The 20,090-nt window shown below is 31.8% G+C and overlaps 2 protein-coding genes across 5 annotated transcripts; one reads left to right on the top strand and one right to left on the bottom strand.

Annotated features, from left to right (window-relative positions):
• Positions 1 to 168: 168 nt before the first annotated feature.
• Positions 169 to 3,515, bottom strand: LOC114389651 (cytochrome B5-like protein). Of its 4 annotated transcripts, none has more exons than XM_028350373.1 (6): positions 3,395 to 3,515; positions 3,147 to 3,252; positions 2,996 to 3,036; positions 1,971 to 2,048; positions 1,561 to 1,652; positions 169 to 512 (listed from the first exon to the last, which is right to left on the bottom strand). In XM_028350373.1, the coding sequence occupies exons 2-6, from the start codon at positions 3,226 to 3,228 to the stop codon at positions 446 to 448; spliced, it is 360 nt and encodes a 119-aa protein (XP_028206174.1). In that variant the 5' UTR covers positions 3,229 to 3,252; positions 3,395 to 3,515; the 3' UTR covers positions 169 to 445. The 4 variants fall into 4 exon arrangements, with proteins under 4 accessions (XP_028206174.1, XP_028206173.1, XP_028206170.1 ...); XM_028350372.1 differs by lacking the exon at positions 3,395 to 3,515 and adding an exon at positions 1,243 to 1,306 and having other exon boundaries at positions 3,147 to 3,388; XM_028350369.1 differs by lacking the exon at positions 3,395 to 3,515 and having other exon boundaries at positions 3,147 to 3,388.
• A 4,969-nt stretch (positions 3,516 to 8,484) lies between these two features.
• On the top strand, positions 8,485 to 14,284 carry LOC114389149 (senescence/dehydration-associated protein At4g35985, chloroplastic-like). The gene is made up of 5 exons (XM_028349767.1): positions 8,485 to 9,178; positions 12,164 to 12,291; positions 12,503 to 12,669; positions 13,057 to 13,141; positions 13,903 to 14,284. The coding sequence occupies exons 1-5, from the start codon at positions 8,531 to 8,533 to the stop codon at positions 14,072 to 14,074; spliced, it is 1,200 nt and encodes a 399-aa protein (XP_028205568.1). The 5' UTR covers positions 8,485 to 8,530; the 3' UTR covers positions 14,075 to 14,284.
• The last annotated feature ends 5,806 nt before the right edge of the window (positions 14,285 to 20,090 follow it).

The raw sequence follows: 20,090 nt of genomic DNA, 5'->3' as shown, positions 1-20,090 counted from the left end.
GACCCAAGCATTCTTAAAATTAAAGTATGTATTGGTATTTATTTCCAGAATTGTCATATTAGTATGTCAAATAATTATTATTTTTTTATACAATATGGCATCTATCAGTTATATTAATAAATTATGGATAAAGCAAATAAACCAAAAGGGAATTGCTAGAGACAAATCTAGGATAATAATGGTGGTTGGCACATGAAATGAAGAGGGGAGCCTCATTGTTTTACTATTTCTGCACACATCCACAAGAGAGCACAAATGATTTCATGCACAATTATATCAAGATCATGCATGGGATTAATTCGATCAGTGACACCTGAATTACTATCTAATGAAGATAAATGATCAGACAAGGAGTGAAAAATTATGGAGATAACAAGCACTAGAAAGTTGAAATTCTCAAATCATACATCTCTTGAACATTACAATCCTGGAGCAACTGACTTAGCTATTGCTCCAAATCTCCAATGCAGAAGTCTTCAATCATGTCAAAGACTCGAGTTGCATGCTGAGGTCTGCAAAACAAATGTAAAAAGCAACAGATGAGGTAGAGGAGAAGATAAAGAAGAAAGGTTTACGGATTTTACCACTTAAAACATGTACAGAGAACCAAATACAAATAGAGCAATAATCAAGCAGGGGTTGAGCTTTGTTAAAAAGGAGTTTCTCAATTCTCACTATTGCCTAGTTCTGAAAACTAACATGACTAAATTATGTACCATATCGCATCTATGTCATAGGAAAAACAACCTAAATTGTTTGATAGGGAATGTAACTGATAGCAGCAAACTGACCACAAAATGTTCAGAAGCCTTTTATGAGCTAGGCTGATAGAGCATGTGAAAGATAAAATTATGTGAAGTACTTGTTTTGGATGAGGAGAACCTGTTACTGTTGAATTAGATAATTAATCTGAAGGAGGAACTGTGATGCTCAAAGGATGCTTAGCTCATAGTTGTAGTCATATTCATATAAAATGGTACTATTAATTTATTATCAGGTGAAAACCAATATCTAATGTATGGACAGATACCTTCATCAAAGTCTATGAAGATAATGTGATGAACTAAAGAGGAAGTGCTATATTGTATTAAATATTGAATACACATTGTAAGATGTAATAAAAATCATGTGCTTTCAGCCTTTCACCTAACCAGCAGCTTAAGCTTTAAAATAGTTGGGTCAGGACATACATAAATATAGACCTAACATTTATACAAAAGCATTTGTGGTAATGGCGGAAACCTTGTGCTTCTCTTGTTTCTTTCTAGTTCCCCCCAAACCCTAGAGAGAGTAATACAAGTGGTTCCTGAGAAAAATAATCATGAAATTTCTACTTAAAACCTTTGTTGGCCAAGTCTAAGTACATAATCTATGAGAACAGTGGGAACATGATTAATCCAGGTAAATACCAGGTCGGAAACAAGAAATATTTTATCGGCAAATTTGAGAAAAAATATATATTAAGAAAACAAATATATAATACAGGTAAATTCAGACAAAAATCTTCAGTACTCAGTAGAGATAAGCAATCAGCAATGGGCAAAAGGAACAAATGAATACCCAAAAAATCCTTCAGTTGAATCATCTCCCGCATGTGCAAGAATGGCATCACCACCTGGATGTTCTTCCACATATGAGGTAACATCATATACCTACAGTGGGATGAAACCCCAAGAAATGTAAACTATGTATCACTTACAGTGGTAAAAATGCCAAATCATAACATGAGCAACTGATGTAGTCAAGCCACTAGCATTGGGCTAGTGATGAACTGATAGCTTGGATACTTTCCATGAGGTTATAGGTTCAAATCTAATTGTCACTATTGTGCCAAAAACAAATAATGTAGCATAGGTAGGATTGAATGGTAATCAGAATATTTAATATGGAAATACTATTTGGTTTTAAACCAAAGGAGTAGCACACATTTGTAAGGAACTTAATATGAAACACCAATAAAAAGCCCATACCTTGTTCTTGATGATTATCCAACAATCTGTTCTCTTGTTATGCAATGAAATTTCTGTTTTACTGTAGGACTTTGATGCCTACAAGCAAAATACAGTAGATAATAAATGATAACAATTAGATACAATTTATCACACGACTAAAGAACACAAAATTTTCTGTTTGAATCAACCCTCCCAATTTTGTTCACTAGCTATTATTAGCTCCAATTATAGATACATTTACTTCCAGTCCAATCAAATTAGTTCACCATGACCAACGTTTGGCATGTAGCTCAAGGTAAGTTTATTTCCATCTTACTAACCTAGCTCCTATAGTATGATAAAAATGATAGTCGACTTTTTAAATGCTAAAATATTAGCCAACGTGCAAGCAGGATAGATGATGATTCCACTCAATAAGCAAGGTTCTGAAGGATAGCCTCCCAAAAGTTAATTCCTCAAAGCAAAAATGGTAAAACTCTGATCTTTACTCTCAGAATCACACTATGATCAAAGGCCTGCTTTAAGATTGTGCTCACCTCACTTAAGAAATAAGTCTTTCACAAAAAAGATAAAGCCACATCATTTAGGAGGAATTCAAGCGACATTCTCATTGACAAACTCTTTTCAACACTCTTATTATTGGGTGAAATCCCGTGTAGGACCCACAACATGCCTGGCCACCTTCTATAAGTTGAAAAGAGAATTTTAACTTTTAACGAATATTTTGCAAGCATTCTTCACCATTAACACAAGTTTTCATTCTTGTGGGGTATGAGCATTGAGCAAAACACTCGTATGACACCAAATCCTAAGAAACCCACTTCACCAATTGCTTAGACAACTGAAACAAGACATTAAATGACTTATTTTCTTTCAGTTTCACCTAGATCCACAATGTATTCAAACAAAGCCAGAAATAGATTGCACTAGTAATGATTCTATTCTAATTTATCACCTATGGTAAAAGCAGCAGAATTCACAGCAAAAAAAAGGGGGGGAAGAACAAATGCTAGAAAAAGCACTAAGCTACAATAAATAAATACCTTATTATCGTTTAAACTGGCTTGAGCTTTTCCCTTGTGCCCTGAGAATGATGCAGAGAACTAACGTAAATACACACAGTACATTATCATGCACGCCCAAATTTCAAAAAAAAACATAGCATGACATAGATCACATCAAAATGAACAGAACCAGATTTACGGTGTCGTGGGTTGAATAGAAGAACAGCGAGGAAGAGACCCAGAAGCAATGCAATTCCAACTAGCAATACCATAATGCAAATTCGGAAAATTTGGCGCTTAATCCAATATGAAACGGGGAAAACAAGAAAAGGGTATGCGTTAATGCAAACATATTGAGCACCCTTCGTATTCATAAAATAGTTACAAGCACTTTTGGGGAGAGGGAGAGAACAGAATCATGTTACAATCTGAACTTACCAATGAGAAGTTGGAAGCATCCAACACGAACAACGTAGGCAAATGCTTATTTATGTCACCACTCACCAATGATGAATTAGCTGCGAGTGAAGACAATAAAGGAACACAGTTCCACAAGCGCACAGAGAGAGAGAGAGAGAGAGAGAGAACTGTTGGGCCATAAACAGGCCTGAAGTGGATTTGGGCTCGTATCGGCCTGTATGCGCTGGCTGGCTTGGGCTACGATTGTTGTCTGGAAATTACTATTGGTCCCGACCTCATCACTATTCACCCCACCAACATTTTCAATTTCCAAAAATACCCTTCCCCGCATTGTGTATTTCTACTGCATTGGTGAGGGTGAAAAAAAATTAAGAACCAAAATTTGTGCAAAGGGGATGCAAAAAAACACAACGGAAATAAAATTTCATTGTGTATTTGTCAACAGAATCGTGTTTTCATTGATTAAGTGGGGGTAAAAAAAATATATACAGCAGAATCAAGTTTTGTTGTATATATCTTTTTCGTCCCCACTTAATCCATCAGAAACATGATTCTGTAATATCTTATTTTTTGTAAAATAAATTAAAAATGATTTTATTTAATAATGAATAAATTTTTAGGAAAATAATGATGTTGTTGCAATTAAATAAATAAGAAGAAATAGTTTTATTAATTAAAATAACGGTTTTAAGGTAAATAAACTAAATATGTTCTTAGAAAATAAAAAAAATTATTTATTCATTTAATAGGAAGTAAAATAGAATTTGTTCTTATAAAATAATAAAAAAAAATAATAGGCTGAGAGTACCCTAGATATAAATAGAGACATATTAGTCTACCATTATGATATGTCTCTACATTTCTCTTCCTCTCAAAATCCATTTTCTCTTCACCTTCTCTCGAAATCCTCTATTTTTCTCGCATACATTCAAACTTGTCATAGTAAAACTACGATCTCAGACTTGTTAACCATCGAATCATCGTGAAATTCAAACACTAGGTTCGGAATTCATTTTCACACATTTCCAAAGTTTGTATATACGAAATAGTGTCTAAATTGAGATAAATGTCATTCGCATCACAACTTTCTTTTTCTCGCATACACCTAAATATGTTTAAGTAAAACTATAATTCCAGATTTATTAACCATTGGATCATCATGAAATTTGAATACAAGATTCGAAACTCAATTTTTCACACTTTCACCTTTGGAATTTGCGAAATAAAGTCTATGGAGAGAGAAACATCCCTCGCATGGAGACAATGAAATGGAGGCTTCAATCTCTCTTTCTTCTCTCTAACACTTGGAAATCCTAATAGAACAATTAGAGGGAAAACTTGAGGAATCTTAGACAAACCCTAGATATGTTGTTATCACTGTTGAACTACACACGTGAGCCCACTTAGAGGTAAGAGATGAGTTTATCGCAATTGGGATTAGAATGAACATGAATAGAGATCCTTAGAGGATCTAATTGGAGTTTATTTTGGGATGCTTATTGTATTGAAATTCTTTCTATATGATTATGTGAAATTGTTTGAGGGGTTTTACTCCCTATGTTGTGAGAAACATTTTCGTATAATTTGTTTGTATTTTGGACAAGAATTACAAGATTAGCATGATAAATTATTATATTGGGATCATGAAATTGTGATTAAAATTGTGAGTGAGTGATAAATTGAATATGCGATGAATTGTGAGATACATGTGTAATGAATGTTGTGTGTATTGAGATATTGTGAGTTATGAACTACGCAATCACACAATTGTAAGACCTTTTAAGGGCGACGAGTTAATGCATAACGAGTATTAAAACCCTTTAAGGGCGACGAGTTTAATCACTTTGAAGTGCGACGAGATAAAATTATTTTCAGAACAATTGAGGAGTCATGTATTTCGTACAGTTCATAGATAGAGTCTATGTGCTAAAATGTTTTCTGGGTTAGACCTGAATCAGGAGGGAGAGGTATTGACAAACTCTTCGGAGTGTAGGCCTTGGGGGTAAATACACTTAGTTTGAATGTTCCTTGAAGCCTATGCTGATCCTATATGGTTGGAGCGTTCTTGCAAAATAGAGTGATCTTGACTGGTATTCCTATGATTTTACCTAGTGAGAGTGATATGACTTACTAGTGTGTAGTCTTTCTTGTCATCTACTCCTAGGTGTCCGACGAGGTTTTTCACTGACATGGTACCACATTGCATATAGAATTGAGTCTTAGTATATTTGTTGCATAATGCTTGTGTATTGATCGATATTGATTGGTTGAGTGATATTGTGTTTTGATCATTAAGTACGTGAATAATATGAAAGTGTGTGAAACGTGTAGTGTTGAGATGTAATGTAACCCGATGATTGGTGGAATGACGTGAGATGTGTTAAAATAAGTTGTATTTCATTTATATGATATTTATATCTACATGTTATCTTATTTCCCTTTATTAGTTAGGAATGTGGTAACTCACTCCCCATGTGGTGTTTGTGTTTGGATCACGTAATGATCTTGAACCTTGTATTCATGTAAACAGATAGTTAGGTGGATGGTTATGGAGAACATCATGCTAGAGGATGTTGGAACATAATACTTTGATAGAATGTGACATTGGGGCATAGATTTTTGTATTAATTGCACGAAGTACTGGACATGTAGTTTTTATCATTTTGTTTCACATGTCGAGTCTAATTTATTCTTTGGAGTTTTGGACTGCCTTATTTTTAGCCGAGATAATTTTATTATTTATTTGGACAAGTTCTATTATGATGTTATAAAAGTAAATGTGAGTCTTTTACCCTTTTAAAATGCTTTTATTTAAATGTATTTTAAAACTTTTAATTAATTTTGCATTCCTATTCCCTTTATTATTAGTACATATATGTGTGGGATAAAGGATGTCACAAATTCCGTGCGACCAAATATCCATGCAGAAATGCAATTCTGTTATAGGAAATGAGTGTGCAACGGTGGATGTGTGCAACAACAAAATGATAGTGGAGAGAAGTTGTGCATGCGGAGCCTTGAAGTTTGAGGTTACACATGCATGGGATGTTGTGTGCGACATCACCATGATGGTGGAGAGGAGTTGCATGTGCAGAGCCTTGAAGGTGGAGATCGCGCACACGTAGGGGATGTTGCGTGTAGGGGCTCGATGCAACAGTAATGGTGGAGACCAACAACAGTGCATAGTGTGGAGGAGATGAGATAGAGTGGTGGCGCAACTTGGAGGTGGTCAGTGGTGATAATGGTTACATGACTGTGGTGAGGGGGTGGGTGGTCATGTTTCTGGTTTTGTCCGGGGATTGGGTGAGAAGAAGGTGGGTGGGGGGGGGGGGGGGGCATAAGGAGTGGTGAGAAGATTGGGGAAAGAGGAAGAAGGAGGGGCAAAATGAACTTTTTCGTTGGGTGGTTAGGGCCAATAGAAAAGTAGTGTGGGGCCAATAACAACTTTCTTGTTATCTTTTTCTAGCAGCCCAAAAGTTGCTTATCAAAGCACTCCAACTTGACAATAATCTCAGTCTTAAATTACTAAGGATAAATACTCAAATTCGTCTTGAAAGATGGAAAATCATTTTTTTGTCCCTAAATGTATTAAAATCCCAATATATTTGTCTTAGTAGTAGTTTGGTCTAAGAAATTTAACTTTTCTGTTGACGTGACAAGCGATGACTCAAATATTATGAGAAAAGATTGTCAACGGGATAACGAACTTGATAGAAATAATTTGTTATAAAAAATATCGATAGACTAATTTGTCATTTTTATAATTTATTTCCTAAGCAAAGAACTTATTTCACTTAGGTTTTGAAATTTTAAAGGAATATATTATATGTAAAGGTCAAACTCTTTAGATTAAAAAAAAAGTCAATATTATCTTTCACATCATCCGCATTTGAGTAACAAAGCAAATTCTTGGAGACCAAAACTTATTTTGAAATCATAATAATTTTTTACGATTTCCTAAACAACTTTTAAAAATTATAGTGTTATTTTGAATAATTATGTAAGTTTTAAATATGCATTTAGTTATTCAAAAATAATATTAAATACCAAAATGAATTGATGCCTAGTTTAAGAATAAAAGCAACACCCACCCTATCCAATACAATTTCAACCTTAGCTTTTGTTTTAGTATTTTTAATACAGAATAAAGGTTAATATATTTTCCTACATTTGAAGTAAAGTATTCTTCAGAAATACATCCAAAAGAAAGGTATTCTTCAGGAAAACAAAAATCATATGCATTATGCAACAATGAAGGAAGGCAGAAAGAATAAAAAAGACCATGTGTAATTGGAACTAAGACGAAACATGGCTAGAAAGGGGTCACTTCCGATCTTATAAAATGTGCATGCATTGCATACACATTTTATAATAAGGAAAAATGCCACGACATAATTCAGGGCTAGAAAATAAAATCCGAGGTTTTACTTAAAAAATTGAAACCTAATTCCACTCATACCAACATAATATTAATAAGACATAACTAATAACTTACTGCTAAAACAGAATAAAAGAATATCAGAACATTGATAAAGGAAAGAATAATGCATGTTATAGTAAGGTATTTTGTGTCACAGCAAATTGTGATGCTATTGCAGATTGTCCAACAAGCTATCCCTTTTTTCTTCTTTCATATTCCATTTCCACCCGAAGTCCCATTATTTTAACACCATATTCCACATTACTCACCAAGACACCAATCACAGGGAACAGAATAAAGCTATGAACACAAGGGTCTTAGTGACATGTATCTTCAAGATAATGAATAAATAATGACATTTCTCGATATTTCACACACCAGAAAATATTTTATACTTCAATAAATTAAAAAAAATCATCTTAAATATAACTTTCATAGTAATTATAATAATATTATCAAACATGCATGTTAACTTATGTGAAATTATTTTAACTAAATAAATAATATTTAAATCTTAAAATTTAATTTTGTCACTTATAATCATCTTTTCTTTCTCAAAACAAAAAATATTTTATGTAAAGAATACATGATAGTTATCAAAAAGTAATTATTATAAAATTCATCAACATGTTACAATCTCAATCCATTCTAATAAATAGTTTTCATTTTTAATTAGCAAGTGTACTTGTAGGCATTTTTAAACCATAAAACCAAAACCTTCTGCTGATAAATTTATGCCCATTAACATCCAAAGCAGTCCCAAGAAAGAACAGGGCAAAAACAGAACAGAAACAGAGATGGGTTGCAATAGCTCCAAGGCTGAGCCACCACCGTTGGAAAACACCATGCATCATCATCATCATGCAGACGTTGCAGAGTTCCAAAAACCCAAAACCCTAAAAGAAGAAGTAGTGCTACAGATTCCAGGATGCAAAGTTCATCTGATGGACCAAGGCGAGGCCCTCGAACTCGCACAAGGTCACTTCACGATCATGAAGATCATGGAGCAGAACGTGGCACTAGCAACCATTATAAAAGTTGGAAACAGTGTTCAATGGCCTCTAACGAAAGACGAGCCGGTGGTGAAGGTGGATGCTCTTCACTACCTGTTCTCTCTGCCTGTGAAAGATGGTGGGGAGCCTCTTAGCTATGGTGTCACCTTTCCAGAACAGTGCTATGGGAACATGGAGATGTTGGATTCTTTTCTCAAGGATCACTCTTGTTTTTCTGGTTTGGAAAGGAATAAGAAGAGTGATCTTAAATGGGAGGAGTTTGCTCCAAGGGTTGAAGATTACAATCATTTTCTGGCAAGGGCAATTGCAGGAGGGACTGGCCAGATTGTTAAGGGTATCTTCTTGTGCAGCAATGCTTACACCAACCAGGTTTAGTTATCTGTTGAATAACAGCAACACTTTCTTCACCGTTTGTTTTTTTAACTTATAATTGCTTTTATTTAAGTATGTTCTCATGGGTTTGATGCCTCGCTTATCCTTATGGAAAAACATATATCGGGAGAAAAGATATCTTAAATGAATCTTAATATCTCTTTAGATTAGTCTTTAGTTTTTGGGTAATAGATACTTGATTAATAAAAAAAAAATTGATTTTGCAGGAAAATAATTTATATTTGAATGTGTAACTTAATAACAAAATTCATTATAAATTTTTTATACTTGAGGTTCGATGAGTATTTGAAAAACTGATTTTGAACAAAATAAATTTTGTAAGAATGATTTTAGTTGAAATTAATTTAAGATTAAAATATATTTCTCATTCATACAAAATTACAAAAGTATAAATTTTTGAGAAAAAAAGTTTATGTATTTTTTGTCTTTATAAAATAAAAATAAAAATATATTGTTTTTTAGTTTGAATCTAAGGTCGGTCGGTTGTTTCGTATACCTACGTGTCATTGTCTTTTTTACGTGCCATTTCGTCCTTGGTCCAGTTATCGGAAATTGTCTTAAGATTTCTGGAAATTAAAACCCCCACTAATTGAAACAAAACAAAAAAAAAAATGGCCAGATTTTCAAACCCCTCATCCCTAACCTTTGATTTTTCAATCAATGATTACAATTTCACACTCTAGCCTCTAAAGTGCATCCCTCACATTGAAGCATCCAAATCCCAAAATATTATTATTACCACTTGAAGCTACTACAAAATCAGAAAACACTCACGTTATTTGTCCCATATATGCAAAGGTTACTCCTGTACAAAACATAAGCGAAATAACAATGATAAATTTCATCATGTTCATTCATAGTTTATTTTCCAAACAGAACAAAGACCAAAAAAACAAAACATACCCAAAGCTGTATAAAATGGAAAGAAATCCAGATTGGAATGTGTTCTTGACCATATTCCGCACCACCAAAACCCCCCAACAACAGAAAATTTTAAAACCAAAATGAGAAGAAAAAAAAGTAAACGAAAATTAGACGTGTGAGAGAGATGAACAAAAGCGAAGTAGCAATCTGAAATCCTACTATAAAGGAACACAAAAAAGACCAAGACTTTCGCAGTGTGTGTGAAACCCTCTTCGACCAAATCAACTCCACCTTCCGCCGATTTTTCTTCGCTCTGCCTCAGCGCCACCGTGACCGTCACACTCTGTCTCTTCCGCCTCCGCATCCACGGCTATGGCCAATTGTTGAAGACCTTTCTCTCGTCCTGACGCTCCCGCACTCCGATCAGCAATTCCTCCTCCTTAAGTGCCGGTCCCTTCTTCGCGTCTGTCACCAGATCCAGCGTCGCCGCCGGAGGGGCGAAGCATTTGCATTTGCATTTGCAGTGCGATGGGAGGTGTCGACTCTGTTGCTGCTATAGCCACTAACCTAGGTGGCGGAGAAACAATATCCCGTGATCGAGGAATGGCAGAGAAATCAAAGGAATAATGAGAAGTTATTGTTCATTCATTAGCAATCGTTGTGTGACTCAGATTTGAGAATCATTTTCAGTGTTGTTTTTTCTTTTCCCAAATTATTTATTCGGATTGCTTGTTTCGAATGATTATGGTGGTTGAAAGTTTCGGACAACGTAAGGGAAGAGGGGTTTGAAAATTTGAGAATCAACCAGTAAGAAAAAATTTACAGGGACCAAATTCATATTTTTATGAAGATAATGACACAGATAGATAGATATGAGAATCAGTAGACAAATAACATTTTAATTTTATGAAAATAAAAATTACAGGATGAAATTCATATTTTTATAATTTTATAAATATATTTTAACCTTAATTTTGAAATCAAGTGAGTTATTTGAATATGTTTACCTTAGAAGTAAGTTTGAGGTAAACCTTAATGTAATTTTTTTAACTCAATGTTTTTTTTTTTTTTTATCACTTTTAGTCAAATTGAGGTTTAAAGGCAAAATCAACTTTACCTGATAATAACCGAACATATGTATTCTTGCTAAAATCACTTTTAACGGGAAGCAAAATCAATTATGATGCATTTAACCATGAGACCAAACTCACAAGGACCAATCTTGATATCTCAATTTAAAATCAATAATAGATTAAGAATTAATTCATCTTAGGATGAAACATGTGAACATTTCATCTTAGTTGATATTTTAATCCTATTTTAAATAATCTAACAGGAATCCAAGTATTAACGTTTAGTTCTTGTTAGAGCAATCCTTGATGTTGTATTATGCCAGTCTCCAAACCCCACTAGATGGCATCTGATGCACTAGGTTTCCCCTTTGACATTTACTTCTAAGTTCCTATTATATGACAACTTGTAATTTCTTGATGCTAGGAAAATTGCGTGAGATCGAAACATTGATAATGTTGTGCCAAGGTCAAATTCCAAAGTATGATACTTGTGAGCTGTGAACATGTGACCCACATAGGAAATGAGATTCTCATGGAGATTTATATAAGCTTGGGCTTTCTCTTCTTGATAGCTAGATTATACTCCCTCAAGGTCTATATTTATGGAAAACAAAAATAGTATAAGATTTTAACTCAACACTCATAAGCTAGGTTCAATACATTATAGAATATATAACATTTAAGGTTTTAGTTAAGATATTAAAAAATTAATTGATTTGTTAAATTTTTAAATAAAACATAAAATAATTTTTTAATATATATTTTATATCTTTAATTAATAACTTATTTATTCTCTTTATACACCACTATCACTAAGTATCGCTTAAGAATAATTTTTAAAAAATATTTAATGTAATATCGATTTTGTAAAACGACAAAAAATTTAGAATTTTTTTTTTCACTTTAAAACATGTAACATGTAACGGAGGGAGTACTTTACCATCATCATAAAAAAAATATTTTATTATGAAACTTATTCAAACACTATAAATCCTTTTCATCATTAACTTGTTCTGAAAATCAGGTCCAAAAAGGAGGGGAAACGATCCTAAATACTGCTGCAGAAAAGAACAATGGTGGCATGGTCACAGAAAGTATGAACCACAGGAGTGATGCCACAAAGAATAATGCAACGAACGATAACCTCAAACGGTACGTATTTAACAACTCACTCGATCTGTACATAACCAAACATAACATAATACAAAGTGAACATGGGATGTGATTGACTATACTCTACAAATCATGAATTACTGTTAAGGATAAGAGTGTTGTCCATGAATTTTCCATCTCCATAGTTTTAAGAGGATATATACATGCAACTATAAACTGATTGAGATTATTTTTCATTTTTGAAATCTAGTGTGAGAAAGCTGACAAATATGACAGAAAAGTTAACCAAATCTTTGCTTGATGGTGTTGGAATAATGAGTGGATCAGTGATGACTCCAGTGCTGAAATCCCAACCAGGACAGGCATTCCTAAATATGCTCCCTGGAGAGGTGCTGTTGGCTTCCCTTGATGCCGTCAGTAAGTAACAACCAAAGTCTAAAATATTACTACTATACGGCTAGCATATATGGTCTTCATATTATGAAATTATCAGACATTAAAAAACACAAGTTTAATTTCAATGTAATGTTAGTTCCAAAAAAATTATATTGTTAATTAATCAATCAGAAATTTTGGTAAGTATGATTTATAAAATAATTATTGTAAAAATCAACACATCATATATGTCAATTTATGATTAGATAACCATATAAAATTACATGCTGAATGCATATATTATTTAATCTTAAAGAATCCATATACCAATCTTATTGTTATATATCTTGCTTACTTACATAAGCACCACCACCTAATCTCATTCTGTTAAACAAGCAGCATCAACTTGATCTCTATTTAATGTTGCAGATAGAGTTTTTGAAGCAGCTGAAGCTGCTGAAAAACAAACCTTTTCTGCCACCTCTCAAGCTGCAACCAGAATGGTTTCTAACAGGTAAAAAAGTATTATAATTATTATAATGCTGCTTTGAACAATAATAAACTGGAAATTTATAGTGACCTCATTGACAATTTATGACTTAAACTGAACTCTACTTAGCCTGGACAAGAGTTTTTACCTTTATGATTTGTTCAACTACACTTTTAGTTTCTTAATTTTAATTGTAACATCATTATCAGGTAATTTAAGTCTTATTGGAAAATTAACTTAGCCATGTCATTTTTTGGTTGATGTAACATATTAACACTCTGCCACGTCAATTTAAGGTGTTTTAAATTGCAGTCATAGTTAAAGTATTTGTCATGATAGTTGGTATTGCAAAAAAAAAAAAAAAAACAAATAAATCTGGTTGCAATTGCGGCCATAGAAATCCCAAAAGCCTTAACATTATAGTCATAATTGTAATTATGGACCATTTTTAAAACCTTGCATCAATCTATATCAGCGAAATAAATAAGAATGACCGCAAAAATCATAAATTTTTGTACTAAATGAACAAAATATATCAATAAAAAAGTACCAGCAAGATATTTTTTAACATTTTTTTCTCACATACTCTCTTATTATGTGAAATTTATGTAGACTACTCATTCTCAAATTATGAGACCACGAGAATTTCAACCAATAGAAAAGTGTGTTGGAAATAGTGTTAGAAATTATGTTGTTAGCAGTACTCTCATTAATATATAGATGTAACATAGAAATTATGTTGTTAGCAGTACTCTCATTACCTAACATGGATTCTTTGGCAATAGGTTTGGGGAAGAAGCAGGAGAGGCTACTGAGCATGTGTTTGCAACTGCAGGACATGCTGTTAACACTGCTTGGAATGTCTCTAAGATACGGAAGGCCATCAATCCAGCCTCTTCAGCAAATGCTGCAGGAGCACTGAGAAATTCTGCCAAAAATAGAAATGTTATATATTAAATTCCTATCATGTACTGCTTTATGTTTGACAATGGTGAAGGCATAAAATTTTGCCTATACATATTGCAATATCATTTTGGTTGTTATATGTAAGTATTAATGTGTGTATTGGTCATCCCAAAGCAGACCTTAGAAGAAACAAACTATAAAAAGTGTCCACATGAAAAAGCTCCTAATGTAAGTAAGATAGCATTATTATGCTTTCAGCCTCTTCTCCCTGTCTTTCTTGTCTTCCCATATTCACATGTATATTATTTCGTGGACTTAAATGTATTTTTAGTTTCTTAAATTTAAAATTTGTTTTTTAATAATTTTTTAAATTAAAATTTATATTTTTTTAATTTGTGAAATATTTTTTAGTTCTTTTGTTAATTACATATTTAAACAGCTAAAAATCAGACAATGTGGAACAGAGGGAGTAACTTGATGATTGCTATTATATATCAATTTAATATGATTTTGCGTTGATGTTATGGGTTTATAGCCTGAAAGGACTTCTTTTCCTCCAGTAGGGCCAATGATTATTACTATGAGGAAATAATGCGGACCTAGTTTCATAATGATGATTACAAATATAGATAAAGTGATTCTAGTTGCCTATCTACCGCATTTCATCATCCAACTACGTTCATTGGAGTCTTAAACTTGTCTATCTTTATACTTTTGTTTCCCCTTTGGTGGACTTTTTATAATCACTAGAATTGTAGGCAATTGGCACGGGAAAATGTAAACAAACGTGCATTCATTCAAAAAAAATAAAATTATCTATGGCTTATATGAAAAAAAAAGTTAAAGTCATTGAGTGGATTAACAGCAGTTAAACTGACATGAGATAGTTTACTGGATAAATTTATGACATCAATCTATTGTTGATTAGTAGCGTCCTGCTAATGATGGAGGTGACTATTCATATAACATATTTCTTTTTATAATATTCATTTTTATTACATATTTTGTTATTAGTTAAGGTTTATTGAAAATTATAAGAAAACAGATAAAAACCCTTATTTTTAAGTTCATTTTGAAACCGTTAGTCTTGTTTCCGAATGTTTGTCACAACAAAAGCAACGGAAAACAAGCATACCCTAACAATTGAACAAAAAAAAAAAAAAAGTCGCCTGCTAAACCAGCTATATATAGGCTATTTGATACTAACAATGTTCCAGCTGAAGATAAGCATTATCCTACATATGTTTGGCTCTCACAGAAATTATTTTGTAATTTTGGATTATCAGGTATTTATAATTTTGATTGACCTTTGTATACTATGTGTTTAAATTTTTTAATTTTCAAAAAAAAAATTAATTATACTCAATTATTTGCTATGTAGAGATATATAAAAATTGATATGATGATTCTAAACCACCTAATAATTTCTTCAAACTAAAATAAATTTGTTTTGTACATGGCTTGTTTTAATAGCTTAACCAATGCTTTGAATCATAATTTTAAAAGTCGAACCAAATCAAGCAATTTAATGAGTTTGATCTAGAATTGATTTGGTAATTGATTTATTTATTCTAAAAAATAAATCATTTTAGAATCACTCATGAGAATTCGGTCAAACTAGTCTAAACCAATTAAGAACTAATCAAACTAATGAAACACGACAAAAGTTGGAAAAAAACCAATATTTTTTAATTTATAAAATTCAATCTAAAACATTATAAATATATAAAATGCATATTCAATAAGAATTACATATAAATATAAGAGTGTTTCATTTTAATTTTTAGTGTTATAAAATTACTATATTTTACTGTAAAAATATTGTTGTTTATTTATTTAATATTATTTAATTTTTATTATCATATTAATATTAATATTGATTCGATTACAATTAAAATTACAGTTGATCTATTAAATCTTAAATTAATAATACCCATTCAATGATAGATTAAGATTTAAAAATATTATTTTCAAAACTTTTGGACTTCTCATATTACGAATGTGGGTTCAATGAGTATATCTTACTGAGCAAGAGTTAATCACTGGGTGCTTAACGAATGTGGATGTGGATGTACTAACGCGTGATGCTCTCTGATTTTACATTATGGATTCTTCTTGCGCGGGATGAGTTGACTTCCTCGCTAAACCAGATAGTCTCACTTAGCTAATCTAGCTTGTTGGACGAGTTAGAGCTCTTTAGCATGTATTTTCAAATCTTTCTTTCTTAAACCTAAAAATTCAAAAACCAAATTTAATAAGGGGAAAAACTCATATAATTGTTATTGTATATCCTTAAATGGAAAGATCATTGTAAATTAAAGAAGCAGCTAGCTAGCTAGCCATACAAAGTAATATGGACAAATTGAATATATAGCCCCGAGTCCCTGACGATCGTGTGATGACCCCATCTTGCTTCCATGCTATTTACCTGCTCCACTCCCTTCAATTATAAAATTAATTAGTCCACATTGATGCTCTATAATCTTTGTTAATTTACCTCGTGACAAAATATACTACACTATTATTAAAAATCAGAACCCTAAACCTTCTCTCTAACGCAATGAACTGGTCTCCATATAATGGGGATGCATGTTTTGTCCGTGTGTGCGAAACCATATACGGCTAGGGGTGAGCAAAAAATCATCTAATTAACTAAACATTGCTTTTGAGTTATTATTATCATGACATGTTAAATAGTTGGGAACATATATAAAATGTTATCAAAACCATATAGCATAGGAATTGTAGTGGGTATAGGACCTACAAACTAATCAAAATTCCACTCTCAAGTTTTAAACTATAAACAAGTCCACATCATATATAACTCTGCCTATACCATACATTATGGGATGTGGTGGTATACGGTGGCACTACTCTTACGTTGCCTAATTTAAAAATTAAAAGTAAGTATCATTCTTGCAAGGAAAACTTACTAAATTAACAAAAAACTTTTTCTTTTGTTGAGAGGGTGTTAAGAATCACAAAATCCATCATCTATATATTTTATAGTCAATTAAAGTCACCAAAAAGAAGGGATGCTGAATATGATTTTAAACATGCATATGTTTAGTAATTTAATCACGTGGTATTTAAATTAAAATATTGAGTCATTATCATTGGGCTCATAACTAGTAATAATGAGTATTTAACTACCTATAGACCTACTCAGAATCTTAGTTCTTGGAATATGGAAAAGTCTCCCTATTTGGAGTCACAGCATTGGATTATCTTAAAAAATCTTTCTCATGGGCTCATGGCACTTGCCTGGAAACCAAGATCAAATTTAGCCACATTTGTTCATTATTTAAATCTTTCTCTATTTGAACAATTAAAAGTGATAAAATGAGAAGACACTTACTAAAAAATTATTGCATATACTTATATAAGCCAAAATCAATTTTATCTAGTCTCAACTACTCAATTGATCCTTGAGTGTTAATTAGGAGATTATATGAAAGATAATTATCCATCAAGTGAGATTTTAATAAATTAACATCAAAGGAATCGAACCCGTGTTCATAAGAAGAATGAGAGTTAACTACTTTACTCAAAATCCTTAATCACTTCTTCCAACTCACATTAACCCATTATTTAAATCTCTAACACCCCCAATCCACCCCTACTGAGCAACAGGCGTGCATTCACCCTAGTTAGGCATGCAACCATTCTCAACAACAACACAAGTTTCACGTGGACTTTAAACCTAAAAAATAACACTAAATCAAAATAAATTTACGTGCGTCATGGTGGTGGACCAATCTATATAGCTACAAGGTCAAGTAAAAGTGAGGGGGAAAACAAACCTGAAAACTCTAGACTTTGTAGGTTTTTTTTTTTATCCAAATAGTACTCTACAAAGCAAAAAGTTTGCCTAAGAAAACTGAGTCTTTACTTATCGGGCTACATTTAAGGCGAAAATACCGGATCATTGATAGATGATAGGGTTTTGGAGCTTACAGGAGGAGAAGAATTAATGAGTTCAGGTTATGTTTGGCCGGCGGGAAGAAATAGAAAAAGCAAAAAAATAGGATAAATGAAAATAGTTAAAAAAAATAAAATAAATTTTATAATTGTTTGATTTGAAAGAAATAAAAAAGAGAACTCTAAGGGATTTTTTTCTTTGTGAGGAAGGAAGATGATAGAAAAGAAGAGAATAAGTGAGAAGAGAAATAGGAAAAAATAGAGGTGATTTGATTGAAGAGAAATAAATCAGAATATAATGATTTTTTTAATTAAAATTATTTGGTAAGTAATAAAATAATGGGGAAAATATCGGAGTTGAATAAATGAACATTTAAACCTTTTTAAAATGAGATTTTTAAATGATCATTAGAGGGCAAGATCAGGAGTGAACCCAGACTCAAATGCCAGGGTAATTGGCAATAAAAAAATAAAATCCATGTAGCACATCATAAAAATATTTATAAAATGATGTTTCAAAATGTTAATTACATGATAAATTAATAATCTATCAAAACATCAATCGTCATTCTTGAATGCTAAGAAAATTATCTATAATTAAATCTCTGTTAAATTTTTAAGCATTTACTTACTTTTCAATGTATATTAACAAACAGTCGGTCAAAAAATCATCATCCATCTTGTTTAACAATTATATATCAACAAAACTCGAGAAAAATACAAACCGGTTATATAATAAATAGAATTAGTCAAATATGATATTTGGATAAGATTTCTTTATAAGAAAAAGAGGAAACTACCATTGATTTTATAATTTAAAATGACAGGAAATAAAAATTGATTGTATAATAACTAAAATTTGATTAAAAAAATATAATATTTAAATACTTTTAAAATAAAGATAAGATTACTATTGATTTTATAGTTTAGAAAAAAAAGTCAAGAGATAAAAAAAAAATTATATAATAACTAAAGGAGTCGTTAAACAGGACGTGTGATTATGGTAAATCTTCTAGTATGATATTCAAATCCTACGGATATAAAATATTAAATTATATATTTTTAAGATATTATAAATTATTATTACTTTATTTGATATGTTAGTATAATGTAAATATGGAGTAATGGAGATATTAATAAAATAATATTATAATATAACATCTTCTGTATAAATGTTTATAAATAAAAATTAAAATACTATTTTTACAATTATTTATACTTAAACATAAAAAAAAATATTTTAAACTTTTCTCCGTTTACTTTATTTTCACCCTCTGTTTAGTCCTGATTAATGCAGAACTGATGTAATAAGTCATTAATCCCTTTTCATTAATCCTCAAGCCAAATAGACGTTTAAATTAATATTATCACATCTGCTTCCACTTTCTTCTTCTCCCTCGTTTCCTTTACCACTTTATAATAAAGCTTTGGTTAGTTTTTAATTTGTAATAATTTGTGAGAGGCTGATCGATCAAGTATGCTGAAACCATGCTTCAACCAAAAAGTACATAATATATACCGTGGAAAGGAAATGCCACTTACTTAGAAAATTCAGCCCCTATAATTAAAAGAAAAGATCTGGATTCAAAATTGTGATTAGTCATAATGATGATGATTAATCAAAAAGGGAGCATCGTTAACCTTATCTCATAAAGGTTGCTTCATGAGGAATTATCCTTAAAATAATTTAGTTTCCTCATAGGTACTGAAAACGTATCTCTCCAAAGACACAACGTATTCATTATTTGTTTATTTTTCTCAAGGGAAAATTTACAGTAAACTTTTCAAAGGAGAAAAAGAGAGGTTAAAATTAGAAGGAAAAAAGAACGCATTGTGAGATATCAAATATGTTTCCTCAATGCACACATGCAAACATGTCATTCAAGTAAATTACTTAATTTGATTCCAATGGAGAAAGTAGTAAATTCTAATTGGCATATGATTCTGATTGCATTTAGGAAGTCCCTAAGTCTCAAATAATAGGTAAAGTCTCTCACAGAAAGAAGAAATGATATTAACAATGAGGTGAAGTGCATGCATTGAGCTCAGAACCTAATTATGTTGCACGTGCATGCACCGGAATCCAGCAAATAAATATGAACAATATAGCCTTGAAATTATTATCAATTAGTATTTCCATTATAAT

This window comes from Glycine soja, chromosome 16 (genome assembly GCF_004193775.1).
Source record: "Glycine soja cultivar W05 chromosome 16, ASM419377v2, whole genome shotgun sequence".
NCBI lineage: Eukaryota > Viridiplantae > Streptophyta > Magnoliopsida > Fabales > Fabaceae > Glycine > Glycine soja.
The sequence above is the reverse complement of the archived record's forward strand: the minus strand, read 5'-3'. Positions and strand labels throughout refer to the sequence as shown.

Excerpts from the sequence above, each read along its gene's own strand:
- LOC114389149 (XM_028349767.1), top strand. The coding sequence starts at position 8,531 with ATGCCCATTAACATCCAAAGCAGTCCCAAGAAAGAACAGGGCAAAAAC. Across the intron at positions 12,670-13,056 it reads GGCTTCCCTTGATGCCGTCA|ATAGAGTTTTTGAAGCAGCT; the intron begins GTAAGTAACAAC and ends TTAATGTTGCAG. Across the intron at positions 13,142-13,902 it reads ACCAGAATGGTTTCTAACAG|GTTTGGGGAAGAAGCAGGAG; the intron begins GTAAAAAAGTAT and ends CTTTGGCAATAG.
- LOC114389651 (XM_028350369.1), bottom strand. The coding sequence starts at position 3,330 with ATGAATACGAAGGGTGCTCAATATGTTTGCATTAACGCATACCCTTTT. Across the intron at positions 2,049-2,995 it reads CCAGTTTAAACGATAATAAG|GCATCAAAGTCCTACAGTAA; the intron begins GTATTTATTTAT and ends TTTTGCTTGTAG. Across the intron at positions 1,653-1,970 it reads GGATAATCATCAAGAACAAG|GTATATGATGTTACCTCATA; the intron begins GTATGGGCTTTT and ends ATCCCACTGTAG.